The sequence below is a fragment of the Sarcophilus harrisii genome, chromosome 2, assembly GCF_902635505.1.
Source record: "Sarcophilus harrisii chromosome 2, mSarHar1.11, whole genome shotgun sequence".
Lineage (NCBI taxonomy): Eukaryota > Metazoa > Chordata > Mammalia > Dasyuromorphia > Dasyuridae > Sarcophilus > Sarcophilus harrisii.
The window spans coordinates 445,248,641-445,271,761 of record NC_045427.1 but is presented as its reverse complement, the minus strand read 5'-3'; the positions used below and the strand labels follow the sequence as shown (position 1 = coordinate 445,271,761).

General features: G+C 33.9%; 1 protein-coding gene and 1 long non-coding RNA gene across 6 annotated transcripts in view; one reads left to right on the top strand and one right to left on the bottom strand.

Moving 5' to 3' along the window:
- The window catches only part of TTLL11 (tubulin tyrosine ligase like 11), a 237,202-nt gene that overhangs the window by 166,638 nt on the left and 47,443 nt on the right, over positions 1-23,121 (top strand). For all 5 annotated transcript variants that reach the window (XM_031954235.1, XM_023507392.2, XM_031954237.1 and 2 more), the window contains one exon: positions 17,092-17,346. In XM_031954235.1, the coding sequence (XP_031810095.1) occupies positions 17,092-17,346 (255 nt within the window). The remainder of the gene's footprint in view (positions 1-17,091; positions 17,347-23,121) is intronic.
- LOC116421735 overlaps positions 1-23,121 on the bottom strand; it is a 56,458-nt gene that overhangs the window by 20,415 nt on the left and 12,922 nt on the right. The gene's annotated exons all lie outside the window — the stretch shown is intronic.

Below are 23,121 nucleotides of genomic sequence, written 5' to 3'. Positions count from 1 at the left end.
TGAATCTTTGTCAGGCAATGATTATTGTGCTTCATCAGTGGTCCAGACATGACTCCAGAGATTATTAGATTGATTAGTTTTAAAAATTCTTCTTTTTAGTGTTACATGGTTATTGTATAAATTGTTCTCAGATCTTCTCACTTCATTCTGCATTGGTTTATATATCTTCCCAGTTTTCTTTGAATCTACCCTTTTTTTAAAGATCATTTCTCATAGTACTATAATATCTCATTTCATTTTTGGTAATACTTGTTTAGCCATTTTCCAAATATTTCCATTATGAATTCCATTTCCAGCTGCTTTCCTTAGTTTCTAATTTTTTGTCAACAAAAAACCTGTGCTTCTATAATTTTTTTTTTATACATATAACTCTTTCCTTCCTTTCTTTTATGTCTTTGGATTATAGACTTAGTATGATCAAAAAATGCACAAATTTTGGTGACTTTTTGATATAATTACAAATTGCTTTACAGAATGATTAGACAGAACACAACTCTACCAACAGTGTATCAATGTGCCTATCATTCCAAACAATTTAATTCCACTTTTTTTTTTTTTTTTGGCTACCTAATGGGTATGAAATAGAACCTCAGAACTGTTTTAATTTGCATTTCAGTTATTATAAATGATTCGGAGAACATTTTTTCATATGTTTATAAGTAGCTAGGAAGTCTTTGAGAATTGCCTATTCATATCCTTTGATAATTTATTTGTTGGGAATGACTTGTTCTTTTTTTTTTTTTTTTTTAATAGCCTTTTATTTACAGGATATATACATGGGTAACTTTACAGCATTAACAATTGCCAAACCTCTTGTTCCAATTTTTCACCTCTTACCCCCACCCTCCCTAAATGGCAGGATGACCAGTAGATGTTAAATATATTAAAATATAACTTAGATACACAATAAGTATACATTTCCAAAACATTATTTTGCTGTACAAAAAGAATCAGACTCTGAATTATTGTACAATTAGCTTGTGAAGGAAATCAAAAATGCATGTGTGCATAAATATAGGGATTGGGGAATTCAATGTAATGGTTTTTAGTCATCTCCCAGAGTTCTTTTCTGGGTATAGCTAGTTCAGTTCATTACTGCTCCATTAGAAATGATTTGGTTGATCTCGTTGCTGAGGATGGCCTGATCCATCAGAACTGGTCATCATCTAGTATTGTTGTTGAAGTATATAATGATCTCCTGGTCCTGCTCATTTCACTCAGCATCAGTTCATGTAAGTCTCTCCAGGCCTTTCTGAAATCATCCTGTTGGTCATTTCTTACAGAACAGTAATATTCCATAATTTTCATATACCACAATTTATTCAGCCATTCTCCAACTGATGGACATCCATTCAGTTTCCAGTTTCTAGCTACTACAAAAGGGCTGCCACAAACATTCGTGCACATACAGGTCCCTTTCCTTCTTTATAATCTCTTTGGGATATAATCCCAGTAGTAACACTGCTGGATCAAAGGGTATGCACAGTTTGATAACTTTTTGAGCATAGTTCCAAACTACTCTCCAAAATGGTTGGATTCGCTTCACAACTCCACCAACAATGAATCAATGTCCCAGTTTTCCCACATCCCTCCAACAATCATCATTATTTTTCCTGTCATCTTAGCCAATCTGACAGGTGTGTAGTGGTATCTTAGAGTTGTCTTAATTTGCATTTCTCTGATTAATAATGACTTGGAGCATCTTTTCATATGACTAGAAATAGTTTCAATTTCTTCATCTGAGAATTGTCTGTTCATATCCTTTGACCATTTTTCAATTGGAGAATGGCTTGATTTCTTATAAATTAGAGTTAATTCTCTATATATTTTGGAAATGAGGCCTTTATCAGAACCTTTGACTGTAAAAATATTTTCCCAGTTTATTGCTTCCCTTCTAATCTTGTCTGCATTAGTTTTGTTTGTACAACAACTTTTCAGTTTGGTATAATCGAAATTTTCTATTTTGTGATCAGTAATGATCTCTAGTTCTGCTTTGGTCATAAAGACCTTCCCCTTCCACAGGTCTGAGAGGTAAACTATCCTATGTTCCTCTAATTTATTAATAGGGAATGACTTGTTCTTATAGGGCAACTAGGTGGCACAGTGTTGGATGTAGTCAGGAAGACATCTTCCTGAGTTCAGATTTAGCCTCAAATACTTATTAGTTGTGTATAACCTTGTTCAAGTCATTTAACCCTATTTGCCTTAGTTTAGTTTCCTTATCTGTAAAATGATCCAAACAAGAAAAACCTCAGCTGGGTCACATTTTGGACGTGACAAAAAAAAGACTGCAATCTTTCTTACACATTTAAATCCATTCCTTATCTATTTTCCTTAAATATTAGTTCTTTATTAAAGAAATACACTGCAAAACACAGTTAGCTATATCCCTTCTAGTTTGAATTTCATGTATTTTGTTTGTACAGAAACTCTTCAATTTTATGTAATGAAAAAGGTCTATTTTATCTTTTTTGATCCTCTTTATTCCTTGTTTAACTTTTTCCATAATTTCCATAATTGTGAACTTTTTTTGCTTCCTTTTCTAATCACCTTATGATGTAACCTTTTATATTTAGATCATATGTCTAAATGGAGCTTTTAAAATGTTAATTTAAATCTAATTTCTCTATGACCAATTTCAAGTTTACTGAGCTGCTTTATGGCAAATAGTGAGTTCTTAGCTCAACAGTTATGATCTTTGGATATATCAAACACTAAGTTTCTAGGTTCATTTGTTTCTGTATGTTACATACCTCTTCTGTTCCACTGATCTACTTTTCTGTTCTTTTAGCCAATGCCAAATGGTTTTGATGATTAATGCTTTGTAGTATATTTTAAGAACTACTACTGCCAGTATGCCATTCACTTAAAAAAAATTATTTTCCTTGATCCTTGACTTTTTATTACTTCAGGTGAATCTTGGACCCAAATGGACCCATTTGGCAGCTGACAAAGCATATCGACCCTTTTTCAGAATAATGTTGTTAAATACATAATTTAGGTCATTATTTATTACATTTTCATATAATAATAGCAATAAGCAATTAATATCTCTCTAATAAATGTTTTATAATTGTATTTCTATAGTTCCTATGTATGTTTAGGTAGATAAATTCCCAAATATACATTCAGTATTTTAATTAAATAATATATAATTTTAAATAGAATTTCTCTTTTTATAGCCTCCCAATGTGTTTTGTTGGCAATACACAGAAAATTTAGTGATTTGTGTGGGCTTATTTCATATTCTGCAACTTTTCTGTTTATTATTTATTTCAACTAATTTTAGAATCTCAAGGGTTCTGTAAGTAGACAATCATATCATTTGCCAAAAGCATCAGCTTTGTTTTTTACATGTGCTTATTCCCTTAATTTCTTTTTTCTCACATTATTGCTATTACTATATCAAATAAGAGCGGTGATAATAATAGGAATCCTTGCCTTACCTCTCATCTTACTGAAAAGCCTTTTACATTTGTCCATTGCATACAATACTGGCTCTTGATCTTAGATAGCTAATATTTATCATATTAAGGAAAGGTATTCCTATGCCTTTGCTTTTTAGGAATTTAAACAGAAATGTGTATTATTTTTTGTCAAACCTCTTGTTGCTATCTATTGATATCATTAAGTTATTGGCAATGAGTTTGGTCAGCTTTTCTCTTCAATTCTATAGTCTTTTCCATCTCTTAGTGGAATATCTCCTGGGCTTTATGCTGTTCTGAATTCCTTATAGTAGCAGCTTTTCCTCAATTAGTCCAATGTCTAAAAGTTCTCTGCTCCTAGTTAATTTGCTTCTGTTACTCCCTTCACCACCCTTAACCTCATTGAAAACTTTCTTTTTCTTTATGCAGTAGATATCAGGTACGTATTAGTAGGAAAGCAAACTGATTGAAATTCCATACCAGTGGAATTTTCTTTGCTAAATGAGGAGGTTTTTTGATCTGAATGAATTGCTAATTGGTTAAGTTTCTGAAAATGTTATAAAGCAAAACAAAACAAAAATTTAATATCATAATATATTGTAATAAAGGAAGAAATTTGGGGGGGAGATGTTCTGATATGAATGATGAGTCACAGCGGATAGGCCAGTTCTACCTAAGAGTCTCCTTGGATCAGGTCACCTAAGGAAGCAGCACAGGGCAGGGCAAAGAGGACTTGCTTTAGAATCAAAACCTTGTTTCAAATTTTACCTCTTATGTGACCTTGGACAAATCATTTCACCTCCTTTTGCCTCAATGTACTACTCAAGTCTCTGTAAAGTTAAGGAGTGGGACTGGTCCCTAAGGGTCCCTTCATACTCTTAGATTCTCGTAGGCTACATCCTTTACTCTCAAGTCTCTTCCAACTCATATTACCAGAGATATGTCCATCAGGTGATGACTTGTTTAACTACAGCAAGGAGTGTACTGAAGCAGATAGTATTAGCAGATTATTAAATTTTCTTTGTCGGCACTTGAAACTCAGCATTCTGCAAAAAATCAGGCATGATTTATTACTTTATTGTCTAGACTTAAGAAAGTGATAGAAAAATGTTAATACCGATTAAACTTCAAGATATATCGTGAATTTTTAGAAAACTTGTTATTAAACATCTACCAGTCCATTGCAGGCTATACCAATCTTATACATGAAAAGACAGGAGTATGAGTGATTTCTCAGGCTGGTATACATACTTAATGCCAAAAGACAGTACAGAAAGCAAATTCCATGAGTTTGAGTGGGAGAGATGCAAGGAGTATTTCATAAAAATGGTCAAGATGGAATTGCATCTTGAAGATTGGGCTAGATTTAAGCAGACGAAAAGGGAAGCAGTATGTAAGATAAAATGAACAGAATGATTAAAAATATGAGCAGAATATATTCATAACTCAGCAAAAATATTAGTTTGGCTAGAGTAGAGAATTTATGAAGACAAATAGTGAAAAAGAAGGTGGAAATGGTTATGTCTAGACTGAAAAGGCTAGAATGTTGGGCTAAATGGAAAGACATATGAGCTGATGTAATAGTTAATATGTTTTTGGTGTGTTAATAGAACTGGACTGCCCGAGATCCTCTTGGAGCATCTACTTTTTGGAAGTCCTTTTATTGCAGCAGGGGACAGATGGTTGAAGCAATGGTCTATTCTACCCCAACTCCTAATACTAAAGATTAGTATATATGACTCTTCTTTTTAAAATGAAATACCAATTTCCTCCAGTTTTGGGGATATGACTATTTAAAGACTTTTGTTTTTAGCCCATTTGCAAAGGGAACTGACTTACTGAGCAACATATAATTGGATCAACGAAAGCACTTTTAAAAGCTCTAAAATTCTGTTCAGCAATTTAAAGTTTTTAAGCAACAATGGATGAATCATTGGTTGACATGTGAAATTAACACAGGAAGGCAATTTCAAGAAAAGAAGCTAAATTCCATTCCCAAATTGGTACACATTATGCAGAAGAGAGTTAGGGCTACCATGGAAAATAAACACAGCCTGAAGGGATTTAAATGCCAGGGAATAAGAGAGAAATTATAGTCTAGAGGAAGAGCAGTTTTTACACATGCCAGAATTAGAGAGCTTTTACTTTTTTCCTGCTTATTGTCTCCATTCAGTGCCCTATACTTTGGTATGGAGTATGTTTATATAAGGAAATGTTTTGTGTTGCAAACATAAGTAGAAGAACCCAATAATTAAAGGAGCCCCTTTATTAACAGAGCTATATGAGCCTAAAGCTTAAAGAAATTGGCCTTTTTGGCTATTTTTTTTGTAGTGATAAAATGGATACTGATACATTACCAGTTGTAACTCTAGACAAAAGAATATCTTATTAAAACCTGGAAATGTAAAACTCATACTGGAAGTGTAAAGTCCATAAGAGGCATAGATGCAGTCTTCCCTTTTGGGAGAGAGGTTTAAAAGAAAGACAAATTCAAGAATAGTCTAGATGGCTTTTTTTTTTTTTTTTTTGGTTCCCTGTGATTGCTGAGAATCCACCTCATAGCTCAATTTATTTTGATGTATCAATTTCTACAAGTAGAAGTAATGCTAAGAAATAAACATGGTCTTTTGTGGGATTGAGTTCATTTAATACTTACTCTGTGCCCCATACTAACACTAGAACTAGCTTCATTTTGGGAGAATCTCTTCATAAATAGAAAATAAACCCTCATCTTAATAGGGCTTATTGTCATTTTTCTTGTATGTTTAGTTCATAATTTTCTTTTGGAGTATAATTACTCATAGTTTGCAAAGTTGAAGTTCAATAATATTCTCCCATTTTTAAGAAACTGGGTATACTTTTACCCTTCCCCTCTAAGATAGTGTTTTTCCAAAGACACTATCAAAATAATTATTAGAACCTGAATTGAGCTTAGGCATGTATACTTTGCTCAACTGGTGCGTCCAAAATTTCAAGATCCATCATGAAGTGAAAACATTGACAAGTAATATCAGAAAGGGGAGAGCAAGCAGCACTCAGCCCCAAATAACATTGAATCGAAGATACATTCTATCCGCACAGGATCTGACAAGTGATTGAATCCCATCACAGACTCAATAGGAATATTGGAGGTACTCATGTTCTAGCACCCTTTCTAAAATTCCACTTAGGTGGCTCAAGGTAAAGTTTCCCATATAAACATCCATTTAGGGAGAATTTACTGCTAAATGTTAGGGAATGAGCAATGGAAACTAATCACTTCAAAGTGAGGACAAAGCAACATAAATAGCAAATAAGGAAGATGGAATTTTAGTCCTAATGTTAGCTAGCTGTGTTATTTTAGCCAAGTTATTTGACTTCTCTGAACCTCAGTTTCTTTACTTGTAAAATGAAATAGTTGAACTAAATGATCTCTAAACCTCTGAGGGCTGGAACATCTTAACATATTTGATATTTTGTGTTCTTATGTCAGCATCCAATATTCTAGGGCAGGGCTTTTTAAACTTTTTCCACTTGTGACCCCTTTTTCTCCCAAAAATTTTTATACAACTCTAGGTATATAGATACATAAAAGAGGTATATAAATCAAACATATACTAATAATAAATCATAATTTCTCACATTCATTTATAGGAAGACCCCATATGGGGTTGCACAGTTCAAGAAGCTTTGTTCTAGAGCTCTAAAATTTTATTTTCTAACATTCTATTCTAAACTGCTTTCTAGTTCTAGCATTTTATGTTCCAAGGTTCCTGGGAGCTCTGAGATTCTCTGTTTTAACATCCTTTAGTATCTGGTTGAATAAAGGAAAGGGTTCCTCTTTTTGGTGCCTTAGTTTCTTCTGCAGAAGGAAGTGTAGTGTAAGTGAGGTGTAATGAAAAGAGTGCTGGACACGGAGTCAGAAAACTTGCTAACCCTTCTACTTATTCTCAATGGGACCTTACACAAATCCCCTCCCATATCTGAGTCTGAATATACTCTTCTATAAAATGAGAAGATAGGACAAGATTATAAGGTTTGTCCAGTTCTAGGGGTATGTAATTCAAATGCTTTAGAAAAATTACTCTCATTAGTGAATTTATCAGATTAATTGCAGATATTGCACCACTGCCTGAAGGCCTGGGATTCCAGACAGGTAAGTTTGGGAGCATTTGGCATAATGGGAAAAGCCTTGGACTATGAATTAGGAGACCTGAGTTCCATTTCTGGCCTTAACTAGCTATGTGACAAGTCATTTACCCAAGATTATTATATACATAACGAGAAATCTAATGTAAAAGAATTTTATTCCATGTGAACAGTGATGCCAGATAAAATATTCTAAGATTCCTCTTTGCATTCTTAATGGATTAGGATACACAAAGCTCAATAAAAATATTACCCAAAGGAATAATTTGCATAATGTAAATCTTCATTGTCATTTGCTCATTTTCATATCATAAAACTAGCATTTCCATTAAAATGCTATTAAGAAATTTCCTTTCTGTATTTGTAACAATTTAGATTAAAATCTGATCCCTGGTATTACCCCCTGCATTGATGACAATTTTGGTTTTTTGCTTTCTCATTTCTGTTTATGATATCTTTTCTCTATGAGTGCATTTTCCTCATTTGTGTAAAAGCTTTGGATTAATTGCCTGTGAGTGATATCTGTAAAGAGTGCCTCTTATCTCAAGATTATTCATCAGAATTCAAAAAATACTGTCACTTACTGCCATTTCAGAGGTAAGACTGCACTGGGACATTGCTAATATTTGGGGAAGTCCAGGTCTCAGCTTACATCATGAGTACTCACTGTTGAGAAGAAACCTGCGAGGTCATTTAATCAAAACCTGTCTGGAGTATGAGTCCTTTTTACAATTTGCTAGACAAATGGTCACCGCTTGAAGACTTCTAGGAAGAAAGAACTCATTTTCTTCAGGGGCAGCCTTTTCAAATATTGAAGAGTTCTATTGGAAAGTCTCTCCTTAAATGTGATCTACATCCAGAGAAAGAATTTGGAATTCAAAACCATACAAAACTTTCTTTACATGTAACTAGGAAAAAATAATATTATATATTATTTATTTATATATAATATATAATATTAAGTGAAAAAGTTAAAAAAAAAGTTTTTCCTTATATTAAGTCATGACAGAGGTCATGTAACATAGTGGATAGAAGATAAACCTTAGAATTAGAAGATCTGAGTTTGACCTGCCTCAAGTCCCTTCCAAATGTAATAATTGAAGTCACTTATACTTTCAGTTTCCATATCATCTTTAAAATGAGAATAATAATATTAGCACAATCCATTTTATGAAACAAAATTATAGGAATACATAGGCAAGAGTCACAAGAGGAACAGGATCATGGTTTTAACTGTGTGAGGGGATAATCACATTGAAGATCAAAGATCCATTTAGGTACCTACATCAGAGAGTTATTAGGAGAAAAGTGTTTGACAAACTTCAGAGTTATGTTACAGAATTTTTTAAAGTTCAAAGAAATTTGAACAACCATCATGTTCAATCTCTACCTGAAAAAGAATCTTTATAACATACTCAACAGATGTTTGTTCAGCCTTTGTATGAAGGCTTCCAATTTTGGGTTATGGACTATAATGACAAACAGTCCACTCCAGTTTTAGATGCCTTTAATTATTAGGGAGTTTTCCATAAAATTAGGCTTAAGTTTGTGATTTTCCTATCCATTACTCCTATTTTTGTTAAGACATGTCAAGTTGTTTTTTTCTCCCAACATGACAGCTCTTCAAATACTTGGACACAACTATCATTTACCCTACTGAGTCTTCTCTTCACTAGGCTAATGACAGGAGATCCTCAGATGACATTTTTACAGGACTCAATCAACTTGATTATCCCCCTCTGGTTGCTTTCCAATTAATCAATACCCTCCTTAAATGGTGGTACTCAGTATGAACACAACATTCTAGATGTGGTCTGACCAGGACAGGACCCTTTCTTATTCCTGGAATAAGAATTTATTTGTTAATTTATCAATTGCTTCCTTCCTTCCTTTTCTTCCTTCCTTTTCCCTTCCTTCCTTTCCTTCCTTCCTTCCTCCCTCTCTTCCTCTTCCCTCTCTCCCTTTCTTCCTCTCTTTCCTCCCTCATTTCCTTCCTCCCTTCTTTCCTTCCTCCCTTCCTTCCTTCTTTCCTTCCTTCCTTCCTTCCTTCCTTCCTTCCTTCCTTCCTTCCTTCCTTCTTCTTTCGTTTCTTTCTTTCTTTCTTCCTTCCTTCCTTCCTTTCTTCCTTTTTCTTCCTTCCTTCCTTTCTTCCTTTTTCTTCCTTCCTTCCTTCCTTTTTTCTTCCTTCCTTCCTTTTTTCTTCCTTCCTTCCTTCCTCTCTTTCTTTCTTTCTTTCTTTCTTTCTTTCTTTCTTTCTTTCTTTCTTTCTTTCTCTCTTTCTCTCTTTCTCTCTTTCTTTCTCTCCCTCTCTTTCTTTCTCTGTCTCTCTTTCTTTTCATTCATCTCTCAATGCAGCAATGTCATGTTAGCTTTTTTAAACTGCCATGTCAAATTGTTGACTAATATTTAGTATCCAGTCCATGAAAAACCCAAAGATTTTTTCCAGACAAGCTTGTCTTACTATGCCTCTCTAATCCTGTATTTATATAGCTGATTTTTAAAATCCAAGTCTTAAGTTTATATTTATCCTTATGAAAGTACCTATGCTCTAGTCTCTGACATCCAGTGTGTTAGCTATCCCTCCTAGCTTGATGTCTTTGATGAACATGACATCTTTGCTTTTATTTTTTTAAATAGGACTTACTAGCACAGGGCCAAATACAGATCTTTGGAGTGCTTCAGTGTAGATCTTTTGTAAATTTGGAATTGAATATTACTGACTATTCTTAGATCTTTGCCATTTGGCCAGTTCTAAATCCCTCTATAATTTAATATACTTATAAACATCTTCTTTTAATAGAATAGTGTTGGAATCTTTACAAAGTGTTAAGCCATTGGAGTTGATTCAATCTTAGAAAGAGTTATTTGGGGCCAGAACTTGAACTAGGTACTAAGTACAACTGATGGAAACAATGCTTGTGTTCACACCTTTAGAGAGCTCATAAGTATCTAAGAACTCAATGGAATTCACATGTTTGGGAGATTTCAGAGAGCATGCTGGGAGATATCCAACAATCCCACTCTCAGAGAAGTAGCATAAATACAGTTCCAGTGAGCAACTCAAGAGAATTTCTCCAGAACATCGATGGGGCTCGGAGACAAAACACTCTGGAAGAAAAGCCTACAAGCCCTATCTTCGAGGTAAGAGAGATCCATCATATCTTCTACCTTGGTGCTGGCTGGAGTTCAGAAAGCAGAAAGCAGAGGCAGAAGCTAAGGACAAAGGTGCAAGATCTCTTGGAGCCAGGCAGAGAGATAGGCCTCAACTAACCGGGCTAATTTGGAAGGAGAAATAAACGTTTGCACTTTTACCAACTGGCTGCGATTTTGGAGTAATTATTTATTTCAACTGAGACTAAGGCTGCCTCCAGAAAAACCTTCACAGAATAGTATAAAAATTTTAAATATTTTGCTGTCTCCAGCACTTCTGTATAGTCTGTTTATTAACCTTACCAAAAAAGGAAATGAGGGTAATATAGCATAACCTTGTTTTTAATGAAGATATAATATTGGTTTTATATCACCTAAATTTCCTCCTGCATCCCTTCCCTCTTCAAAAATTAAATCATTATAACAAATACTTTTGAAAAAAAAAAGAGGAAAAAAGGAGGTAAAATTCAGTAAAACATATCAAAAAAAAAAAATCTGACCTTATACAAAATGTTCCACATTTATAGACCTCTCTACAAAAGAGTGGGAAGTAGGTTGAGATGTCTTTTTATTTATTCTTCCCTGGGAAAAGCTTGTTCTTTATAATTCTTTGGTGTTAAGATTTTGTATTGTTTTGTTCAGATATTAGAAATATTGTAAGGTGCCCATCTCCCATTACAGAATATCTCTCTCCCTATAACAGTAATTTTTAGTGGGACCTCCTTCTCCATTGAGTTAAGCTTTCTTTAAATATCATTCCTTTACCAATTTGCCATTCTACCAATCCTCTTGTAACTTTTGTTACTGAAACTACAGGTTCTATCTTCTAACTCTTCTCTATTTTTTTATATGCCATCTTATTTTACAATTTAGTCCTCCAAAAGTACAATGATTCATGTTTGGGGGTGGATTGTGGGATTTAGTCGGATGTTTCAGGACTACTTCTCTGTTCTCATGTCTCTTAAATTCTACTGCTGTCTTTATCCCCTTATATACTTTCAGAAACAAATACCTTAATAGCCCTTCTGTGTTATTTAACCTAGTAGACAATTCTTTGTTTTTTCTTTTAAAAAGTGTCTAGAGATGGGGTAATTTACTTTTTCCTTCATTAGTAGCTATATTTACTTTGTATTGAATAGTCTACTTATCTTTTTCTAAAGTAATGTTTTAAATACATCTCTTTTATTAAATGTCCATCTTTATTAATTGATTATTAAGTTGAACTATGTAGGGTGTCATTTTGAGTTCCTTTGCTTTTCAGAACATATTTCATTTATTTTTGTAGTTTCTGATGAGTGTAGAATAGCCTTGTGTTATTTAAACTCAATTTCTTTTATAATTGAATTATTTATTTGATATATTTGAATATTTTCCTTGGTCAATAGCAGAATTTGTTGTTGGTCATTAGTTGTTAAATTTCAACACCATGTATCTTGGAGTTTAAAGTATAGAAGCAATGAACTGAGATTTTTGCTTGCTGGTGGAAGATAGCATTAGTTTTCTGGACAAAATTTCTGCTGCCTTGGAGTTCTCTAATCTAAGGGTGGCTTCAGGAGTTTGAGAAATCTACTTTTCTCTTCCTCTTCACCCCCAATATCTTCTTTTCCACCTCCTGTATCAGGGCAGAGTTTTTAATCTGATGTTTTTTGGAACAGGATAATATGGGGAGTGCTAAGGGAATATGGTGTGCTATATCAAGAAAATTCTTGAGTGAGTAGCAAAGCATTAACCTGTGGGGTGGGTTTGAGTGTTGTACTGGATTGCGAAATCCCATGGAGGGGAAGGTATTGAGTGAGTGTGCTAAGGTTTGGGATTTACTACTGTTAATTCAATAGGCTGTTACCTCATTGGGCTTCTTTTTTGTTCTATGGAAACAGGTGTAATTGCTCTATCTTTGGGATATAATTCCTCAATTAGTTTTCTATTTGCTATTTTTGGCAGAGGTGCGAGTTGTTGGTTTTGTATTTTTCCGAGAATTAATGGGGACTGGAGAAAATGTCTAGTACTTCATCTTGGTCACTTGACCTGGAATCTATGCTGTTGCTGTTGTTTTTAATTATAGCTTCCTTTTCTGGTTGTTCACTATTACACCTTTCCTTTAATGATCCATTCTTAAAGTTCCCAGGAAGCGTTTTATACTCCTTTTTGTTTGGTGTTTTGGAAAATCAGGACAATATTGTGGTACCTCTCCTGCTTTCTGTGATTTTTCAACTATTGCTGACAGTAGGTCATAAGTCACATACATCTGCCTATTCTTTCTCCAGGTGACTTGAATTTTTAAAGAAAAATTCTATAGTCTCTTACCCTCTCCTTAGTTATCATGGATATCAACTCTTTTCTACTATACTTGGCAGAAGTGCCAAGAGTAGATTTTCTATCCATATAGTAGCATCCTCTAGGTGTGTTCAATCATTTCCAGTACAAAGGTCATTTTAATTGGCAGAAAAATCAGAAGCAGAATAGATATAAAGTAGCTTAGCTTTCTGTTATTTCTCAATTATCTTCATCTTGTCTACCCAAAGCCACAGTCCTTTCCTTTTCTTTGATCCCCCTTTCTTCCAAAATAATTTTAAAAGAATCTTTTTGTGGTCTTTACTTTTCCTTTTCAGTTTTGGCTAAATTTGAGCTTTAGAACTTTTGAAACAATTTTTACAGGACTATGACACACTTTATTTGTGTCATTTGTCTTTTCTTCCATCATCTCTTTGTATATTTTTTAAAAATCTGAAGTGGGTTGATGATTTATTTGAGTGATCACATTAATCTCTTCATAAAACTCCCCATTTTTGTCCCTCACTGGAATTGTTTATCTCTTCAATCTTTAGAGTGTACCACGTCTCCTAAGTTGATTTCCACTATAGAATTTTTGCCCAAGGGATTTTAACCTCTTCTTCCTTTGAATCTTTTGAAATCTGATTCCTCAAAATTTAAGGTTCATGTCAGACTATGCTAGTATTTCCTTTCTTTCTATATCACAAACTCTTGTATTTACTTTCTTTCTATATCACAAACTCTTAGTGGTCATATCACCTCTTCATTCTCAAGTTTCCTTTGCTTCTACTTTTTTAATTAGTTTCTCTCACTGTTAATGAAAATCAGTTCTAGACAGACTTTTTGAAGTATAAAATTATCATTAAGGCAAATCAAGAAGCATCAGAAGTAGCTATCTGGTGAAAGTCCCTTATCATTACTATACCATGCTTCTGTTAGACTTGTGATCTGTTTCCCAAACTCCTAGTCTGATTCTTCCTTCTGTCTAGGTCATTTATAGTATATGCTGATGACAAAATCATTTTTTTCTTCCTCCATTGCCCTTAACTCAGCTATGCTTCCCATCTGCTTCTTGCATTTCCTTACAAAGTATACATTCTTAATATATAATGTTATCCCCCACACATATATACTTTTAACTCTTCTGTTTCTTTCTAATAAAGTAGTTCCACCCAGACCATTATTCCAAATAGGAATTTCATTTATTCTTTATGATTCCTACCTCATAATCATACAAAGGCAATTTTATCCTCTTTTCCCCACATCCCTCATATTCCTTTTATTAAATTTATAAGTCCAAGCAAATACATTTTTACCATCTTTTGTTAGATGCAAACCGTCCATGGTTAATAGCCTGTCATTTCTCTAAACTAGAAGTCCACATTCCATTTTCAAAAAGTATTTTCCCAAATCAATCACTATTTCCTTCCTTTCTTTTTTCTTTCTTTCTCCTTCCCTCCCTCCCTCTCTTTATTTCTTTCCTTCTTTCATTCCTTTCCTTCCTTTTCTCCTTTTCTCTCTCTCTCTTTCTTTCTTTCTTTCTTTCTTTCTTTTTCTCTCCCTCTTATTCCCTCCCTGTCTATTCTGTTTTCTAAACTCTTAACAAAAGTCATTTTATCCTTTTCTCACTTCAGATCATCCACTTCTTCATAGCTTTTCTCTCTCTCTCTCTCTCTCTCTCTCTCTCTCTCTCTCTCTCTCTCTCTAATAATTGATAGGAAGGACAGGGACTATTTTATTTTTGTCTTTGTAATATTCAGCACCTCGCATAATATTTAATACATAGTAGATACTTAATGTTTGCAGATGATTAATTTCCTTGATAACCTAAAGTGTGAAAAAATTATTCCTGACCTCCTTCAATATAGATATATCAGTGGCATGGTTGTGATAAAACATACATATTCTGCAAATTATTGCAAAATTCTGCCTGATTTTCATGCTGATTGTTATTGTTAGCTGTATATGTTGAACTGCTTATAGAATTTTATTCTTTGTTTCCTAAACATCATCTTAAGGATACTATAGTTTTTTTATAACTTTATTTGACACCCACATCCAACTTTTTATCCTATTCTACAGCTGTAGCGCTACATTCTATTTCTTTTTCCTTCTCTTCCTAACCTCTTAATTATTCACTAACTTGTTTTACTTACAAATTGGTTTTGCTTGGTTTTTCTTTCCTTGAGTGCTTCTCTTCATATTTTTATTTCTCAATCCTTTTCTTTTATCAGGTTGAGTCTTCCTTGAATTTATCCTCAGATTCTCTCAACTTTATCCTCACCTAAATCCAATCTCTGTCCAATCTCTTTCTAATTTGATTTAAATCCTTCTCTCTTCCTTTATTTTTCCCACATTCTTCTCTCTTCCTTTACTTTTCCCACATTCTTCTCCCACCATAGGCAAAAGTAAAATCAATATAAGTTTCTCTTTAGTAGTTGCTCAAGGCCAGGAATGTTTGATTTTTATTTTCAATCCCTAGGACCTAACTTTTAGAGTTCTTGCAATCACTGAAAATGTTCAAGAAGTAGTTTGAATGGCCAGGCATCAAAACACTATAGAAGAAATTCTCCAAGGTTCTATATTACTAAGATTCCTTGGTTAAAAGACTCACTGGTTTCAATGTCATGGCAATCAAAAGAGAAAAACAAAGAGAGAAATCCAACTGTGCTATTCATAGACTATTTCCTTTAAAATGACCTAGCTGTAAGAAAGATCAATGAATTATTCATTGGTATGCTGAGTTTTGATGAAGTTCCAACCAATTAGAGTTTATGATATCCTCTGTATCTGAGGATGTTTCCCAAGTATTTGACCTTTTACTCTTCTGAAAAAAGTAAATGACTAAGGTTCTCCTATGCCTTCCCCAGATTTAAAACTTGGTTACTTACTTGAGCAATAATTTTGAAATATCTGAAGACAGTTGAGTATAAAAGATAATGATTTACATTTTGTTTGACTTTTTGTGTGTGTGAGTATGGGGAAAAGACTTGTGTCTGTCAATCATATTCCGATTAATCTCAGCTGGCAAGATTTGGGCATAAAATTGAATGGGCCAGAGGTACTATTCTCTCTTTAATGGTGAACTCTGGAATGCTGTGAGCTATATTATAAATGAAAAACAAATTAAATTATCTCATCATTTTGTCAGCTTGGATTGAATGGAATTAGTAAAATATTAGATATGATTCTGGGGGAGTCAGTTGACTCAATCTCAGTTTCTTTATCTGTAAAAGGGAAACAAAAGTAGTACCTACTTCATATGGTTGTTGTGAGGCTCAAATAAATCAAATTTAAATGCTTTTCCTTTAAAGTGCTATATAAATGTTACCTTTTATTATTGAAGTTGAAAGAGATCTGGCTAGAGACCATATAATTCACCTTCTCATTTTACAGAGAAGGAAACTGAGATCCAGGGCAATGGAGTAATTTGTCACACTGTAAATTAGCGGCAGAGCCAGGCCCTTGACTCCCAATCCTTCTCTTTCTACTCATCAGAATTTAATTATTTCATAAATATCTAACTGAAATATGACATGAATACTTTTTTCCTTTAAAATTAAAAAGTTATACAAAGGTGGTACAAAGATGGGCAATTTATGTGGTTTCTTTGTGAACTGAAAGTAAAACAAAAATATCAAGAACAAAATCAATTGTGGTTCTAAGTAACATTTCTTTCTTCTCACATAGTTGATAAAACTGTTTTCTTCCCAATTACATGTTTTTACTTCAGTTGTACAATTATTATGCTCCTAATAATTGTAGTTGTGATCAAATGAAGGTTAGATTAAAAATATTATCTTTGGCATCAGGAAACCTAGATTCAAGTATTGATTAAACTGTTAAGTAGCTGTGTGATTTTCACTTTTAGAAACCTTAATTGACTTGTCTTTAAAAGGAAGAAATTGAAGTAGATATTTCTATTGAAGTAGATATATGATTTTCCTTATTCTATATTAAAACATTCTATAATCTAAGATCCTTTCTAGTTCTAACATTTAAAATTTTTAAGAGTCCTTTCTGGCGTTAGTGTTTTGTGCTTTTAGATTTCTTCTAGTCTGTTGTCTAGTAAATTCAATAAAAGAAGTTCTGTTTGTTTGTTTTTGATGTATTTCAGATCTGAACAATGTAATAAAATATCAGGAATGAGAGAAGAATCCAGAACAGATGAAGCAGATATTTTTGATGCAGAGACTCATATGAACAATGAAGCCAGCTTACCCTCGATCTGTCTTAAGCAAGTATTCCCAAAGTATGCAAAGCAATTCAACTATTTGCGCTTGGTGGACAGGATGGCTAATCTATTTATCCGATTCCTTGGGATAAAGGGGACAACAAGGTTGGGACCAACAGGGTTCCGCACCTTCATAAGGTTGGTAAGGGTAAAAATTTACTCTTATTTTCACTCTATTTTCTTAAATCATCAGACTCTCTTTAATGATTGTTATTTTTGAGACCTTAAAGCAGTCACTTAAACTTATTGGCCTCATTTCCTTCACCTACCAAATGAGGGGTTTCAGTGACATATTTTCTGAGGGTTCAAATATAGACTAATAGTATGATTATCATATTTCCCTAAATCTAATAAACTCATTAATATAGCACTTTTTGTACAGTATCTCATGGTCCTTGAAATTCCCTGTGAGGTAAGTGACCTATCTTATAAATGAGAAGTGATCAGGGCTCAGGGAGTTGAAATGATTTGGTCTGAGTTACACACCTAAAAAGTGATCTTCTCTCTAGGTTTTCTCTCTCTAAGTCATGAATTATTATTCTTTTTTGACTCTCCAAGTGACTCATATGTATATATGTACACAAATATTCATGCATATATGTGTATAAATGTGTATATGTATATATGTATGTGGAAGTATGTTGTACATCTATTTATATTTCCTCTGAAAGGAAGATAAACGGAGGATAGATAGAAGATTGAATAGTTTTGCTCAACTTTAAAGACAAATCACAGCCACATTGAAAAATAGCATACATACTATGGGAGACAGCTGATCTCTGAACCAAGGAGAGCTAGGCTCCAGTCCCACCTCTAACAAGCACTAGCTGTGTGACCCCAGACAAGTCACATAATTTCTTGTGTTCTAGGCCATTCTCTAAGACTATAAATTGCTGAAAAAGTGACAATCTTCACTGGTAGAGGGGAAGTTTTCTCCTGATATTCTAATGAAATAATAGGTCCAGGCCCATATGTATAATAACAACTGTGGTATTTACATGTCATCTTCCTTCAGTCCTCACAGTTTACTATCTTTAAGCAAGTCAGTTCTCCTTTCTGGGCTGTAGTTTTTTTATTCATCAAATGAAAGGGTTGTATTAATGTTTTCTACTTCTAAAAGCATGTTTTTGTATGCCTACATGCATGTATTGTTTACTTCAATATTTCATGTATCTGTGATTTCATTTTAATTGGACAAACATTGATCAAATTTCTATGATGAACAGAAGACATATAGACAGGAATGAAATAAAGCTTGCATCCTATTTTAAGAATATTATGGGGAACATATATAGGAATAGTGCAGTGATAATTATATTAGCTGAGAGGATTTGAGGAAGCCTTGACTGAGCAATGGCCAAATATCAAAAGAGTCTGAGATTCTAAGGGAGTGTATTGCAGGCATGGGAATAGACATATAGGTGTAAGAAGGAGTGTCAGCTTGGGAAAGCAGTTATGTTTGACTGGAATATAGAATGTAGAATTCCTAAAGAGAAATAGTATGCTGCAAATCTAGAGTTTGTTGAGTGTCCAAAGGTCAGACTAAGGAGTTTGGATTATCTTCTAGACCGTAGAAAAACTATTGAGGGTTTTTGAACAAAAGAATGAGATAGTCAGACCTGTGCTTGAGGAAAATGATTTTTGACAGATGTGCAGAAGATGAACTACAAGAAGGAAGAGTTTGGAAGTGGGGAGATGAGTTAGGCAGCTTTAACAATAGATTAAACAACAGACTATGAGGGTCTAAATCAGGGTGGCAGAGGTGTGACTGCAGAAGATGCGATAGTTGCAAGACATATTGTAGAAATGGAAATAGCATGATATGACAAGTGATTGAATATAAGCAGTGGGAGACACATAGAAGTCAAAGATGAATGATTTTAAAGTTATAAGCCAGAATGACTTAGAGATTGGTAGCACCCTCTACAGGAGAAAAGTTAGATTTAAAGACAAAAACTGAGTTCCATTTTGAACATCTAGAGTTAGAGGTCTCCACAGATAATTGTATTACTGTAGGATTTTCCTATTCCAATAAAAATTGCAACTTACTTCATTGGTAAATGCTCTTTGTGAATTGCTTTGATTTTAAAAAAAATAATCATGATGTGGCCAAACTTCTGGCCATAAATCCTTTCTAAATTTAGATTGGGTGGGCCTTAGATGGCAAACAAAAAGTCTATCATTGGAAAGGTCCTTTAAAGCTTTTTCTGCTTAGGAAAACCTACCAGAGATTACCCTGCCATGTAGCCTTCAACAACTCAGGCTCCCCTCCAAACCCAGAAGAGACATCAGGGTTATCAGTTAAGAATATGGGCATATAATATTCGTTAAGAACTAAATGTATCAGGGATACTAATTGTTTTTTAATTCCTTATAACAAAAAGATAGAGAATAGATATACTGGTAGACTTGGAGTTACTTATTTAACTCTTAGAATTTCAGTTGAAAGTCAATTCCAAATAGATAACAGATGTAAAGAACTTTCCAAAATATAAAAATCTATAAATTTCTATAATTATCCTATAACAATATTACTATTCTATATTATAATTATTTTTCACCAATAATTGTTGTTGCAATTTTTATAAGACACAGTAGAAGGTAGTAAGTAAAGGAAAAATTAGAGACCTTAGAAAGTTAAAACACAGAATATTCAGAGTGAAAGGGAAGAAACTTTGTGTGAGGGGAAGCACAGTATAATGAAGAGAATACTGGATTTAGAATTGAAGGACCTGGATTTGAATCCTTGCTTTGCTATTGGTTTTTTATTATTTGTATAAACATGGTCAAATGAATTCACTACTGTTTATTATAAAACTAAAGATTTTGAACACATTATCTCCCAGTTTTAAACTGCTGATCCTATTAACACTTAAATTTAACATGTTAAAGCTGGGACAAAGGAAACCTTATATGAGAAGAATTACTACTAATGGTCTTTTATAGCAGGGCATAAGACAATTGCCTCAGAAAGGGGACTAAGGTGAAAACTGTCCTAATGGAAAGGTGATAGTCCAAAAAGTTAATGTGATATTGGGCTGCACTAATAGTGAGGAGTAAAGGAGGCTGCCCAGGCACTGTATAGTAGGAAAAGGAGATAGGCTTGGACATGGGGCAAGAGCAGGTAATGGCAGGTGGCCATGGAGGGAGCTCTACCAGAATCCTTGTGCTGTCAGGAGAAAACAAGAAAGGGTAGGTGAGTCCTCTATGGTGAACTTGGGAAGAAGATGCAGGAGGACTTGGCATGGATAAGTTGAAATCTGCATCATTGGAGGGAACTCCTAAATTGATGAAATCCCATATCCATGTGCATATTTGAATATATTGGGCAGATTCCAATAGATCCAGGAATGTTATAGTCAATTATTCTCTGCCCTGATCAGACTACATTCATTTATTAAACATTTACTAAATAGCAGGGACTGTATTAAGCTCTGCTGGTACAAATACAAACAAGGAATATGTCTCTGTTCTCAAAGACTTTGCTTTCTAATGAGGGAAGGCAAAGACAAAGCTGGAAAAGGAAGGGGGAGTAGCATCAAGAAAATATAAAAGCCAATCTATCAAAGCCAAGTGATCCAGAAGTAAAGACCAGGTTCCACACAGGAATATGCAGAGATAAACTGAGTGATGACAGCATAATATGGAATAATGGGGTATTATTTTCAGTGTCACATTTTAATCATCCCATTTTAGGAAAGAAATTAAGAAACTAGAATTCGGACAGAGGAAGTACTAGCAACTTTATGATGAAAATTGAGGGGATTGGGCCTATTCTGGAGAAAAGGAGATTGACTTTGTCATTGACCCTTACTCAAAAACCTTCAGTGAATTCCTTATATTGCCTTTATGATAAAATACAAATTCCTCAACCTGGCATTCCTCACAATCAGCTTTCAGTTTTGTTTTATACTATTCCTTTTCATAGATCTATATTCTAGCCAGATTTGATTGCTACCTGTTTCCTGAACTTCTACCTCTAGCTCTTGCCTCATCATATTTACACAGTCTATTTCCCTTGTCTAGAATCCACTCACTCCTTATAACTACCTCATAGAATCATTGCCTTTCCTACAGGCTCAGCTCAGATAATACCTCCTCCACTTATTTCCTCTGATTTGTCCTCAGACTTTCAAGGTATCCTGTATTATATTTATATGTGGACATATCATCTCTAATACCCTCTCCCACAAATCAAGTCCTGTACTGTAATCTCCTCCAGGACAAGAGACTGTTGTGTTTTTGTCATTCTATTCTCAGTGCCTGGAATAGTGCAAGACATTTGAATATAAAAGAATCTTAGTAAATATTTATTGTATAATCATTCACATCATGTATTTAAAGGAATATTTTGTAGAAAATATTCTGCTTGGCCCCAAAAGGCAAAACTAGGGCTAAGAGATGGAAACTGCAGAGAGTTGTTTAGGTTGCCATGTCATGAATAACTTATCAATAATCAGAGTTATGCATAATGGAATATTCTGCCTTTAAAGGTAGTGAATACCTTATCACTAGAGGCTAACAAACAGAAGGAGGATGATCATTTCTCAGGGATGTTGCAGGCAGGCTTTTTGATCAGATACTACTTAGACTAAATGACCTCCAAATGAGAATATACAATTTTTGAAAAATGTTAGCCAGCCTGGATCTAGTTTGGGAGCTATAGCTTCAAATATGTGTATACATGATATACTTTCTGATTTTTCATTCTTTTGTTTCCTCTATAATTAAAGCCATTTGCATGAAAAACTGATTTTTGTTCCTCAATAATCTATTAGTTCCTGCAGTCTCATTCCAGTCTGTGGTCACACATTTGTTAGTGGAAATGATCATGAAGAAGAGAATTAAGAATGATGTCTTCAGGTGGAGAATAGATGGAATCAGCAGAGGGGAAATATTCAGAAAAAAAAACATTTCTTCCTCTACAAAGTAGTGATTAAGAATCCACAAGAAAAAAATGCAGAAAATATTTTATAAGTTATTAATAAATTTTATTTTCAAATTATACCAAGAAATCTTAACAGCTTTATATTAAAAAATCCTTCCTCTGCTATTTATGTAGAGAATTTAATAACAAGTAGTTGCTCTTGTTATATTTTTTATTACTTACATTCCTTTTCATTATAAACAATATTTATTCAAATATTTAGATTCCAACTGAATATTGTGCCAGGAAAGTGACAAAAGATATGTAATTGGTAGTCTAAATAAAATCATAGAATCATGAAGATAAAAAAAAGGATCTCAAGGGTCATCTAACCCCCAGCTGGCAACCCCAGATGGCATCTTATAACTGAATGTAGAGTCATGAAATTATGTTTTATTAGCATCTCATAACTGAATATAGAGTCATGAAATTATGTTTTATTATCAGAAGATGTTTGATTTGTATACCTATTTTGTATATTCATATACCTGGGGTCACATAAAAATTTCTTGGATGAAAAGGGGTCATGAGTGGAAAAAGTTTAAGAAGCCCTCTTAAACACCTATCAATAGCATAATAGATGGATAGTTACTATCTTAGGTAATAATAGTTTGAAATGTCTATGGTGCTTTACTATTTACAAAGTCAGATCTTCCCAACAGCCTTGTGAGGTGTAGGTAAAAGGAGTATCATCTCTGTTTTACAGACAGAAACTGATGTGCTGTGATTTGCTTGTGGTCACATAGCTATTGAGGGAATCTGAAGAGCCATGACTCCTTGTCTATAGCCATATAGCTACTAAGTGCTAAAGCCAAGATATAGAATCACAGAATGTTATGGCTGGAAAAGGGACCTGAAGAGATCATCTGGTCTCACCATCTCATGTTAGAGATAAGGAAATGAAGATGCATAGAGGTGAAGCAATCTATCACATTAATAACTGGCAAAGCTGGCACCTGAATCCAGGTTTTCTCCTTCCCTTCCTT